The sequence below is a fragment of the Falco cherrug genome, chromosome 7 (genome assembly GCF_023634085.1).
Source record: "Falco cherrug isolate bFalChe1 chromosome 7, bFalChe1.pri, whole genome shotgun sequence".
Lineage (NCBI taxonomy): Eukaryota > Metazoa > Chordata > Aves > Falconiformes > Falconidae > Falco > Falco cherrug.
Genome location: NC_073703.1, coordinates 1,034,034 through 1,044,852, shown reverse-complemented (window position 1 = coordinate 1,044,852; position 10,819 = coordinate 1,034,034). Strand labels below are relative to the sequence as shown.

Below are 10,819 nucleotides of genomic sequence, written 5' to 3'. Positions count from 1 at the left end.
ACTTAACGGGAACAAGAGAGTGAGGAAGACAAGGAAGGAGGAGAGCAATGCGGCGTCGGGGCTGAGATTTGCTGCTGGCCGCTCGCCGGGACTCACTGAATCCCTCGCTGGGAGAAAGGACGACGGCCCCGGGCAGCCGGGGTACGATCCACCTTTGTTTTTTTTTTTAAAGCACTCATTTGCTGCTACTGATTTCCCAGGAGAAACGAGGAAAAGAGGCTCCAAATGGATTCTTAAACCAAAGCCGGTGGGATGGGACCAGCCTCGGGCGCTTCACCTGGAGGATGCTTGTTTGGAGAAAAGAAAAATGGCAAGATTTTCTTTTTCCCCACATCGTGGGGGGGAGAAAAAAAAAGGATCAAAGTATGTTGGACTTATAGAAGATATATATAAATAAGTATATATATATATATATCCCATGGAGCAGGGGGGCGGGACGCACGCTTCCCCCTGCTTGTCACTGGCACAGGGACATAGGATTACTTGTTTCAGAGTCATATCATTCCTTAGAGTTTAGGGACCAAAGGACTATTGCTTTTTTTAAATATATCTATAAATAAATTAATTTAAAAAAAAACAAAACACACAAAAAAACAAAACCAGGAAAGAAGAAGAAAAACAAACCAGAAATTAAGAAGGTTGAGAAAAACCTCGGGTGTTAAGAGCTGCAAGTGTTTCCTAGAGGGCTCGGTTTCGGGGGGCCGATTTGTGGGGCTCAAGGGCTCGGTTTTGGGGGCCAGTTCCTGGCCAGGGATGGGGGATGCAGAGGGGGGTTTCTGGGGGGCTGTGGTGGCTCCCCCAGCCCCGCGGCCCTGGCAGGAGCCGGCAGGGGGGGAGTCAAGCTGGTCAAAAGAGCCCCTCGGTCGCCTCCGGCAGAGGGCGAAGCGATGCGGTTCTTTGCATTTTCGGTTGGTTTTGGGGGTTTTGGGGGTTGTTTTTTTTTTCAGCCAAAAAAAAAAGAAAAAAAAGAAAAATGTGAGGTTTCGGCAGAAACAAAGCGAAGCAAAATAAACTTATTTTGTCAAAATCGTCACCTTGGTTGGTTCGTTGGAGCAATTGCTGCCGTGTCCTGTCACCCCCACTCCCCCGAGAAGATGACGCTGGGAACCCCTTTCTGACCAGCTCGACCCTGGCTGGGCCAAGGTGACACCAGGGGAGGAGGGTGGGTCTCTCGTATTTGCTTTTTCCCAGGAATTACCGTTTCCTGAAGGAATTCATGGCAGCTGCGGAGGGGACCAGGGCAGGACCTGGCCCCATGGTTTCACCTTCTGGCTGAGCAATGGGGAGCTTCTGGGTGACATTGGCACATCCCCTCGGTGGCTGCACCCGCAGACAAGCGGCTGCGGTGATCGGGGGAAAGGGGCTTGGTTGATTTTTTATTTAAGGGGGGCAGAAGAACCCTAAACCCCACAAATTCAAGCAAGAAGAGTGGGTAGCCGGCAGGGCGGGTGGTGAGGGGACAGCCACCTGCCTGATGCCCCCCCTGCCCCGGTTTGGGTGGCCCTTGGGGACATCACGCAGCCAGTTGGAGATGAGCAGTAGTGGACAGATGTTGGGGTCCCTCTGTAACTCCCTGAGGGCAGGGGACACTGCAGAGGTGACGCTGAGTGCACCCACTGGTGTGATGAGCCTGGCAGGTCTGAGCCAGTGACTGTTCCCAAACGAGGGTATTTTTTTAAGTCAATTCTTAACTTTCTTTTGAAACCCTAGTTGGTAATGACACCCCGGCTCCCGCAGGGCAGTGAAGGGCTGGTTTGGGGGATTCATTGTTATTGTTTTGGATCCCTGGGCCCCTCGAACGCCTGGCAGGGGATCCCTGTGTCCCTGCCGGGCTGGCCGGTGTCCCCAGGCGCCTTTGGGTTGATGCCACCTCTCAACGGCTGGTATTTCAGTGCCGAGGCCTCGTGCTGCTGCGATTGACCCGAGAGCTGCTGGGGCATGGGGAACCGCGGTGGCACCCCATCGCCTCCGCCAGCCCTGCCACCTCCGCCAGCCCCGCCGCCTCCTGGTCCTGGGCCGAGCCCTGGGGCATCCCGGCGGGTTCGTGTGGGTCTGGCTGTAGCGGGACGAGCCGTGCTGCCACCGCCTGCATCGGTGTAGTCGTTGGGATCGGTTTGGGCCAAAATAAAGCGCATCCCTGGGAAGCCGCCTTCCCATCCTGCAGGTGAGTCTCGGCCAGCCCCGGCCCCTCCCCGGTGCTGTCCCATCCCTGAGGCACTGTCCCTTAGCAGCGTGCTCCCTGCTCCATGCCACCATCCCTTTGCCGGGTGTGACAGTGGTGTTTCCCTCCCCACAGCCCCAGGCAGTTTAACTACACCGACACAGATTCCTTTACTCTTTTTCTTTTTTTTTTTCCTGTGTTTTTTGGGTTTGTTTTGGTTGGTTTTTGTTTTCATTTTTGTTTTTTTGCTTCGGTTTCTCCTGGTAGATAAAAACCCCATTGCTACTAACTCCAGGAGGGGCGGCCACCGGCCACACCAGCCCCCACAGCTCCTTCTCCACACTGCCACAGGGTCCGGGACACTGGGGGACGGGACAGGGAGGGGACAAGGGACGGCTAAACCCGCCTGATGCTCACCGGATGCTTGACGCCTATGTACAGGGTGGAGCTGCGGCGCTGGCCCCCGTCTCTGCCCTGCCCAGGAGGCTCGAAACCCACTTGTCCTTCCCAGCCTCGCCCGGGGTCTTCACTCGGCGCCGGGGGTCCCAGGGAGGTCCCCACCGCCCTCAGTTTGTGTACACCTGAGTCCCAATCACACGCATGATCTCCTTCTGGATTTTGGGGTCCTGAGTATTGATGTTGGCATCTCCCACTTGGCCATCTTCGTACCTGGAAGGGGAGAAAGGGGGGTGAGGGGGTGTCCCAGGGGTGTCCCATGGGTGTCCCACGGGTGCTGGCCAGGTGGGTGCAGCCTGGGACTCACACAAAGAAGAAGCGGGTGCAGACATGGTCCGAGACGGGGCAGACCCAGATGTTGCCGTGTTTCTGCAGGTCCTTGGAGGTGATGACTGCCAGGGGAAGAGGCTGTCGGACGGGGGACAGGGACAGAGGTCCCTGCTGGGGGCAGCCTGTGGTGGGCACCCTCCCTCCCTCCTCCTTCCCCCTACCCGGTGAGCCAGGGATGCAGGTGCTGCCTGTCCTCCCCCCCCCCGCCACTGTCGCCCCGCCACACGTCCCCGCACCTTCGCAAAGTGCGATGCAGTTCAGGTTGCGGCTCTGGAGGAAGCGGGACTGGATGGAGCGGGTCTGCGGGGAGAGCAGCCATCATTACTTTTCCTGGCCAGGGTCGGCACGCCCCATCCCCAGCACCCATGGGTGCCATGTCCCCAGCCCCACCCTCTCAAGGTGTCCCCCGGCCTGTCACCTGGGGGATGGTGTTCATCCGGTTGTACCGCTGCACCAGCTCGTCCTTGGAAGGCATCCGGTGCTGCCCTTTCCCCATCCCTGTGGAGAAGCAAAGCGGTGGCCGTCACTCCTGGGCAGAGAGCACCCTGGGGTGATGCAGGGACACATGCCACAGACGGGGACGGTCACGCTGTGTGCTCTCGCCCTGTGGCTGAACCCTGGGAACCCCCCAGAAGTAGGCACAGCGGTTTTTGGAGCCTAGAAAATGTAGGGGGGTTTAATTCCCTGGCGCACTGGAAAGCCCCAACCGGGCTGGGAAGAGGCTGGTGCAGGTGGGAAGGATGCGGGATGCTGCCCACTCCCGCACGGCTCCTCTGGCTGGCACGATGCCGAACGTCCCCGGGCCCATGCAGGGATTGGGATGGGAGCACAGGCAGGACTGGGCAGCGCAGGCAGCCTCTTACCTGAGTATCCAAAGGAAATACTGGAGATGGGGCTCAGATAGATGCCCTTGCCATAGGCTGCTCCATGCAGCTTGCAGGAAAACACCAGGGTGAGCGACACAGGGTCACTCCGACAGCTTGGGTACGGTGGCAGTGGTGGCGGCAGCCCAGCCTCGGCAGGCAGCGCACCCCCAGCTGCCTGCCCCCCTGCCTGCCCCCCTCCCTGCCCGCCTGCCTGCCCGGGGCAGGGGCCAGGCCCAGGGCAGCGTTACCTGCAGTTTGGTGTAGGAAGCGTTGACCAGCCCATTGCGGAGGATGGAGTGCCAGTTCTCAATGTGAGAGCCACTGGAAAAAGCCAGCCCCATGTCAGCCTGCCCCACAGCAGCCTGCCCCACAACGCCCGCCTGGGGAGCTCCCACAGCCCTCCCAGCAACTCACTGGAAAGCAAAGGTGCTGCCATAGAGTTTCTTGGCAGTGCGGAACCGGGCTTCCTTGGCCGGGGGGCTGCTGAGCAGGAGGAACTGGTGGGAGGTGTGCATGAACTTCAGCTGCTACCAGGGGAAAGGGAAGAGCAAAGGCGGCACCGGCAGGGAGCGAGGACAGACAGACAGACAGACAGACGGAGATCATGCACGGCAGCCTGGCCCCGTGCCCAGCCCTGCTTTGGCCATCCTGAGCTTGCCAGGAGGGCCTGTGGCGTTCCCTGTCTCCTGTCCCCCATCCCCCATCCCATGTCAAATACCCTCTGCCCTACACCCCACACCTGCCCCCCAATCTCACAGGCTGCAGGCCCCATCCCAAAGGCTGCATCCTAGAGCCCACACCCTCACATCACCCACCCCACATCCTTATGTCCCTAATCCTCCATCGCACATCCTACAGCCCACAACCCACACCCTGTATCCTACATTGTGTAGAGGAATGAAGCTGGGTTAATTATCATTGATAACATACAGCTGTGGGCTGGCTTCAGGGGCGGTGCCTTGGCTGATGCAGATAAAGTGCAGCTGTGGCTGGTTCTGTGAGGAGGCTGGGCAGCCAAGGAAGAGAGAGGATGAAGAAGCAAGAAGAGGGAGGGAGGGAGGGAGGGAGAGAGAGAGAGAGAGAGAGAGAGAGAGAGAGAGAGAGAGAGAGTGCAAGCATGCCAGCATGCCCTGGATGAGAGGAGAAGGCAGGAGAGGGACTGGTATGAAGAATGTGTTGGTAGGAGATGGTAAAAGACCTTGTTGCAGCTTGATAGTTTGGAGAGTGCTGTGACAACATTGCACATCTCATATCCTACAGACTGCATCCTATAGCCTGTACCCTGCATCTGTATCTTATATCCCACCTCCCATATCGTATGTCTTGCATGCCATACCCTGCATCCTGCATCCTATAACCTATGTCTCACACCCTATAGACTGCCCCCTGCATCTTGCCTCTTACATCCCACGTCCCACACCCCATATCCCACATTCCATACCCTCTGCCCTGCCTGCTGCACCTGCACCCCACCTGGAGCCCAGCCAGGCCCCTTACCCTGCTGAGAGGCAGCTTGACGATGTGGGATCTGTTGCTGGAGATTATCCTTGGAAAGAGGAGGGAGAGGAGAAGGAAGGTCAGACAGGCTGGTCCCATGCTCCTCTGGGAGTGGGGCTGAGCTGGGAGCTGCACCAGAACCCACCCCAAGGCCGGTAGATGGTTGCAATCCCATGGGAGAAAAGGGCTGAGGATGCCTGGTTGCCTCCTACCCCATCCTGTCCCGGGGGACATGGGGCAGCAGGCAGGAATATGGGGCAGTGGGATGAGGTCACACCACCCTTGGCCTTACCACTGCAGGAGGGGATGGGCCAGGGGGTCTAGCTTGTCCATCTGCTTCTTGATCTCCAGGTAGGACCCCTGGCAGAGGCAAGAAGGGGTGTGGGTGCCTCCCCCAGCACCCACCCAACCACGGGCAGATGGTAACCAGCAACAAAATGCCACCCCTGGTGAAGGATCTCATGCTGGAGGGGTCTCACGTGGGGCCATGCTGGTGTACCTGGGTCATCTCCCGGATGGACATCACGCTGTCCAAAGCCTTCTGCAGCCGCTCATAGTTCTTCTTCTGCACACGGAGCAGCAGAGAGGCATCAGAGAGGTCCTCGGGGCTCCCCCAGCCCCATCACCCCCCAGCATCTGGGAGCATTGTCCCCCCACTGCTTACCTTGGGGTTGAAGGCAAGTGTTTTGGGGTCGTTGGGGTCCACCACGGAAGGGTAAGGCTCAAAGATGATGCTCTTGCGAGGGGACTCCAGGGCGGCACGGCACATGGCCACCAGCAGGTCCACCACCTTGGGGACAGAGTGTGGGGGTGAAGGGACAACCCTGAGGTGATGGTGTGGTCACCTGTGGTGTGCACCCCTACCTCAGCACCCGTGGCCACCTCCTCTGCCGCGCCGGACATAACGCCCAGGGTGTAGAAGGAGAAGACGCAGAGCTCCCGGGTGCACACCGCTGGCTGTGGAGGTGACAGGAGCCGTGGGGAGGGTCAGGGACAGTGACATGGGCCAAGAGCCCACACCTGCCTTGTCCCCATCACTGCACCTTGAGCATGGAGCCGTTCTGGAAAACATGCTGCTCATCGCACACCACGCAGTACTCATTGAGCGTTGGGATCCGCTGCTCCGCGTACTTCATGATCTGAGGGGGAGGACGGTGGGAGTCAGCCACCGTGGTGGCTCCGGGCAGCGGGATGGGGCTAGGTGGGGTGTGGGGCAGCAGAGAGGATGCTCCTGGCAGTGGGATGGGGATAAATGGGATGTGAGACAGTGGGAAGAATGCTCCAGGAAGCAGGATGGGGCTCAGCAGGACACAGGGCAGCAGGGAGGTTCTCCGGCAGTGGGACAGGGCTGAGCGGGATGCAGGACCCTCACCTGGACGAGGAAGCCGTACTCCAGCGTAGGAACATTCTTGCAGTGGCCGCCGACCTGCGACGGAGCCGGAGCGGAGCCAGCTGCGTTATCCCCTTCCCCCCATGCACCCCCACCTCCACACAGCACCGGCAATCCCAACCCCGACCCCTGGCACAGCAGGACCCACGACGCACCAGCACCCTCCTGGGGCCACAGCTGCAGCCGGGCCGCAGCACTGAGGGGGAGGTAACACCCCGCAGGACCCCATGGCTGGTGCGCCAGCTTGCCCATGAGCACCCAAGGGTGCTGGGGACAAGGTGCAGGGGAGAAACCCTGCACCCACAACCCAAGGATGTCCCACCACCCCATGGCAAGTGATCTGACCCTGGAACTGCCCCCCGGAATCTGGGAAGGGAAAGGAGAGGAAAGCAAACCCCGAGGCGGGGAGGCACCCACCAGGATGTTGAAGGGGGCGACACCTGCCTGGGTGCTGGGGGGTGGGTAGCCGAAAACTTCCACCTTGGGGTTCTTCACCATACAGGAGACGGAACGGTTCATCAGGCGGTTGACACGAGCCTCGGGGATGCCCAGTTTGCCCTTCAGCACTGAATCCTGGATGACAGGGAAGCTGGGAGACCTGCAGGCACGGAATCCCCCTGAGCTCCCCAGCGTGTCACTGTCCCCTACTTCTCCATCACCTGGTTCTGAAATCAGCCTTCGGCTGGTTTTTGGGAGCAACCTCCACCTCCTCGGGCTTTGGTAGGGAGCAGCAGCATTCGAGGGGTGAGTGGGGAAACTGAGGCATGGTGCCAGGTCCCCAGCCACCCAAGGGTGAGGGGACAGAGGTCCCTTGGGGACACTGTCAGGGCCTTACTTGGGAATGGGGGAGAAGATGCTGAGGCCAGCGCGAAACTTCTTGATGGTGCCGCTTGTCTTGAACCAACTGTGCCGCTTCTCCTGCTGGGTCTTCAGGAAATCGTTGCTAAGATGTTTCCATTGCTGAGATGTGAACATGCCCAGGATCCTGGCAAAGAGGTGGTATGGGTGCCTGAGCAGGCTGCCGGCACCCATGGGTGCTTCGGTGCCCACTGAGCCTGGTGCTTGGGTGGTCCGTGCCACCCAGCTCCTCTGCTTCCCCACCCAAAGCCAGCGGTGAGCCCATCATGGGGCTGCGTGGCAGATAAAATGTGGTGGCATGGGGACATGTGGCACCTTGCTGGTTTTTGGTCAAAATAGTGACACTGTGGACCACCCTGCCGACCACCCTTGCCCTGGGGATGCCCACTGCATTTTGGCTCTTACTTCTTCAGCTGCAGACCCAGCCCAAAGCCCTCCTTGTTGGATGGCTGGAAAACCTCGATGGACGGTTCTGCAGAGAGAGAGAGAGAGGACAAGCTGTCGGTGCCACCCACCGGTGTGCCCATCCCAAGGGCACATGGGGACATCATATCCTGCCTGTCCCTACTCACCGGGGCCATCGAGGTACTGGGAGAGGGAGAAGCGCAGGCGGAGGACGATGGGCTCCGTCCGCAGCACCTTCCATGCTGTCGCCACCTCCTCCTGCCGAGGGAGAGCTGTGATTCAGCGCAGCTGTGGGGACCCCCACAGGGGAGGGAAATTTGGGGACCCCCAGGCACATTTCCCCACCCTCCCTGTGCCAACACTGCTGGAGCAACCCGGGGACTCACATCGAGGAAGCTGATGTTCACATGGAGGTCAATGTCCACATCATCGATGGTCCCGTACTCCCTGTGAAGACACGTGGTGCTGTGGTGAGGCTGGCACAGTGCTGGAGTCGCTGCCTGGTGCCCACCGTGCCAGGGCAGGCAGGCCCGCGGGGCAGTGATGGCCACATGTGGCTCCCCGTGTATCAAGTGCATGCACCCCTGAGACCAGGACGGCAGTGGGAGAGTGCCCGGATTGTGGACAGGTGCCTGGGTATGGCACAACCAGGTGCCCAGGGGATGGCATGATCAGGTGTCCAGGGGATGCTGTGGCTGGGTGTCCTGGGGATGGCACAGCCGGGTGCCCTGGGGATGCCGTGGCTGGGTGTCCTGGGGACAGTATGGCTGGGCACCCAGGGATGCCTGAAGCATGGCACAGCCAGGTGCCCCAGTGATGCCGTGGCTGGATGCCTGTGTATGGCACAGTTGGGTGCACCCACCTGACGGCCACGGCATTCTCGCTGTAGATCTCCTTCACGGCCTCGATGTCGGCGTCCAGCTGCGGGTGACGGTACAGGTCGGCAGCGCAGGTCCCCTGCAGCACAGCACCCCGTGGCATCATGAGACACAGAGCTGCCCCTGCACACTCAGGCTCAGGTTGGGGGGCCCTGAGCCCCGCCATGGCACCCGTGGGACCCGTCACCTGTGGTGCCCACCTGGACGCCGTAGAGGAACTCCTCGGACTCATTGTCCCCGTCGGAGTCATCGTCCGTCCAGTACTGGCCCTTGAGGTCCTGAGGGGCAGAGGGTCGGGGGAGCAGCAGATTAGTGGGGCCAGAGGGTTGGGGGGCAGCAGGGATGGGGGGAGTGGAGATGGGGGGAGAGGGTTGGGGGGAGCAGGTTGTAGGGGAGAGGGTTGGGGGAGGTGGGTTGCGGGGAGAGGGGATGGGGGAGAGGGTTGGGGGGTGGAGTGGGGTGGGGTGGGTGGGTTGTGAGGGGCAGATTAAGGGGGAGTGAATTTGGGGGGTAGCAGTTTGGGGGAGTGGGTTGTGGGGAATGATTTGAGAGGAACAGTTTGGGCGGCATGGGGTGTAGGATGAGGGGAGTATTTTGGGGGGCTGTGGAATGGGGCAGTGGGATGGGAGCAGTTTGGGGAGCAAACAGGACGGGGGAGCAGTTTTGGGGGAGTGGGATGGAGCAATGGGATGGGAGCAGATGGGGGGCAGTGGGATGGGGGGAGCAGGTAGGAGGGAGCAGGATGGGAGGCAGCAGATTGGGGGAGCAGGATGGGGAGAGCAGGATGGTGGCAGTGGGGGGGACACAGCAGGATGGGGACAGCGGGGGGGGGCATCAGGGGACACACAGCAGGATGGGGACAGCGGGGGGGGGCATCAGGGGACACACAGCAGGATGGGGACAGCGGGGGGGGGGCAGCAGGGGACACACAGCAGGATGTGGACGAGGGGCGGGTGGCCCGCGCACAGAGCCGCTGGGGGGGGCCTGGTCCATCGCGACAGAGTGGGGGTCCTGCCCGGCCCACCCCGTCCCCCTCCCGTGCCGGGGGCCACAGGGCCACTCAGGGCCACCGAGGGCCACCCGAGGCCCGGCTCCCCCCTCCTCCCACCCCGAGTAGGCCCCGTCCCGCCGCCCTCCCCGCCCACCACCCCCGGGGCCTGCCGCCGCTGCCGGGCCCGGAGGGGGTGCCCGCGCCCCCCGCGCCCCCCGGCCGGCCCCCCCTCACCATCTCAGCGGCGCCCGGGCGGGCCTGCCACCGCCTCCATGCTGCCGGGCGGGCGGGCGGCCATCGGGCCTTGACGTCAGGCCCCGCCGCGGGCCCGGGCGCCACCGCCGTCACCCGGCAACGCTGCCGCTGACGTCACCCGTGGGGACCCCCGCACCCCCCGGTACTCCCAGCAGGGCCCCGGGGACCCCGGGCCCGCGGCGGCCGTGACACAGACCTAAGGGGCTGGCGGTGGGCCCCAGTGTCCCCAGCACAGTGCCCCCTGGTCCCTGTGGCCCCGGCTCAGGGTCCCCCATGGCCCCAGCACAGGGTCCCCCACGGGGTGGCCACGGTGGGTCCCCCCACGGCGTCCCCATGGCTGAGCACAGAGTCCCCAGCACAGGGTCCCCATGTCCTGGGCACAGGGTGGCCACCTTGGGTCCCCACATGGCTGCCAGGGTGTCCCCATGGTCCCGCTCAGGGTCCCCCATGGCCCCAGCACAGGGTGGCCACCTTGGGTCCCCACAGGGCTGGTACAGTGTCTCCGTGGTCCAGCACAGGGCGGCCATCTTGTGTCCCCACATGGCTGGCGCAGTGCCTCCACAGCCTAGGACAGGGTCCCCAGCGTCCCCAGCACAGGGTGGCCACCTTGGGTCCCCACATGGCTGCCAGGGTGTCCCCATGGTTCAGCACAGGGTCCCCAAGGCCCCAGCACACAGCGGCCATCTTGGGTCCCCATAGGGCTGGCACAGGGTCCCCAGTGCAGGGTGGGTG

The 10,819-nt window shown here is 61.9% G+C and overlaps 1 protein-coding gene across 9 annotated transcripts; it reads right to left on the bottom strand.

Moving 5' to 3' along the window:
- Positions 1-53: 53 nt before the first annotated feature.
- Positions 54-10,348, bottom strand: PARP6 (poly(ADP-ribose) polymerase family member 6). Of its 9 annotated transcripts, none has more exons than XM_055716209.1 (22): positions 10,067-10,348; positions 9,042-9,119; positions 8,826-8,920; positions 8,350-8,410; positions 8,131-8,221; positions 7,964-8,030; positions 7,536-7,685; positions 7,118-7,298; positions 6,683-6,736; positions 6,354-6,449; positions 6,175-6,267; positions 5,975-6,100; positions 5,810-5,875; positions 5,603-5,670; positions 5,311-5,359; positions 4,228-4,337; positions 4,062-4,134; positions 3,811-3,880; positions 3,366-3,445; positions 3,184-3,247; positions 2,925-3,025; positions 54-2,830 (listed from the first exon to the last, which is right to left on the bottom strand). In XM_055716209.1, the coding sequence occupies exons 1-22, from the start codon at positions 10,067-10,069 to the stop codon at positions 2,558-2,560; spliced, it is 2,049 nt and encodes a 682-aa protein (XP_055572184.1). In that variant the 5' UTR covers positions 10,070-10,348; the 3' UTR covers positions 54-2,557. The 9 variants fall into 9 exon arrangements, 7 of the variants coding, with proteins under 7 accessions (XP_055572184.1, XP_055572185.1, XP_055572183.1 ...); XM_055716210.1 differs by having other exon boundaries at positions 4,228-4,340; positions 7,145-7,298; positions 10,067-10,347; XM_055716208.1 differs by having other exon boundaries at positions 4,228-4,340; positions 10,067-10,346.
- Positions 10,349-10,819: the final 471 nt, after the last annotated feature.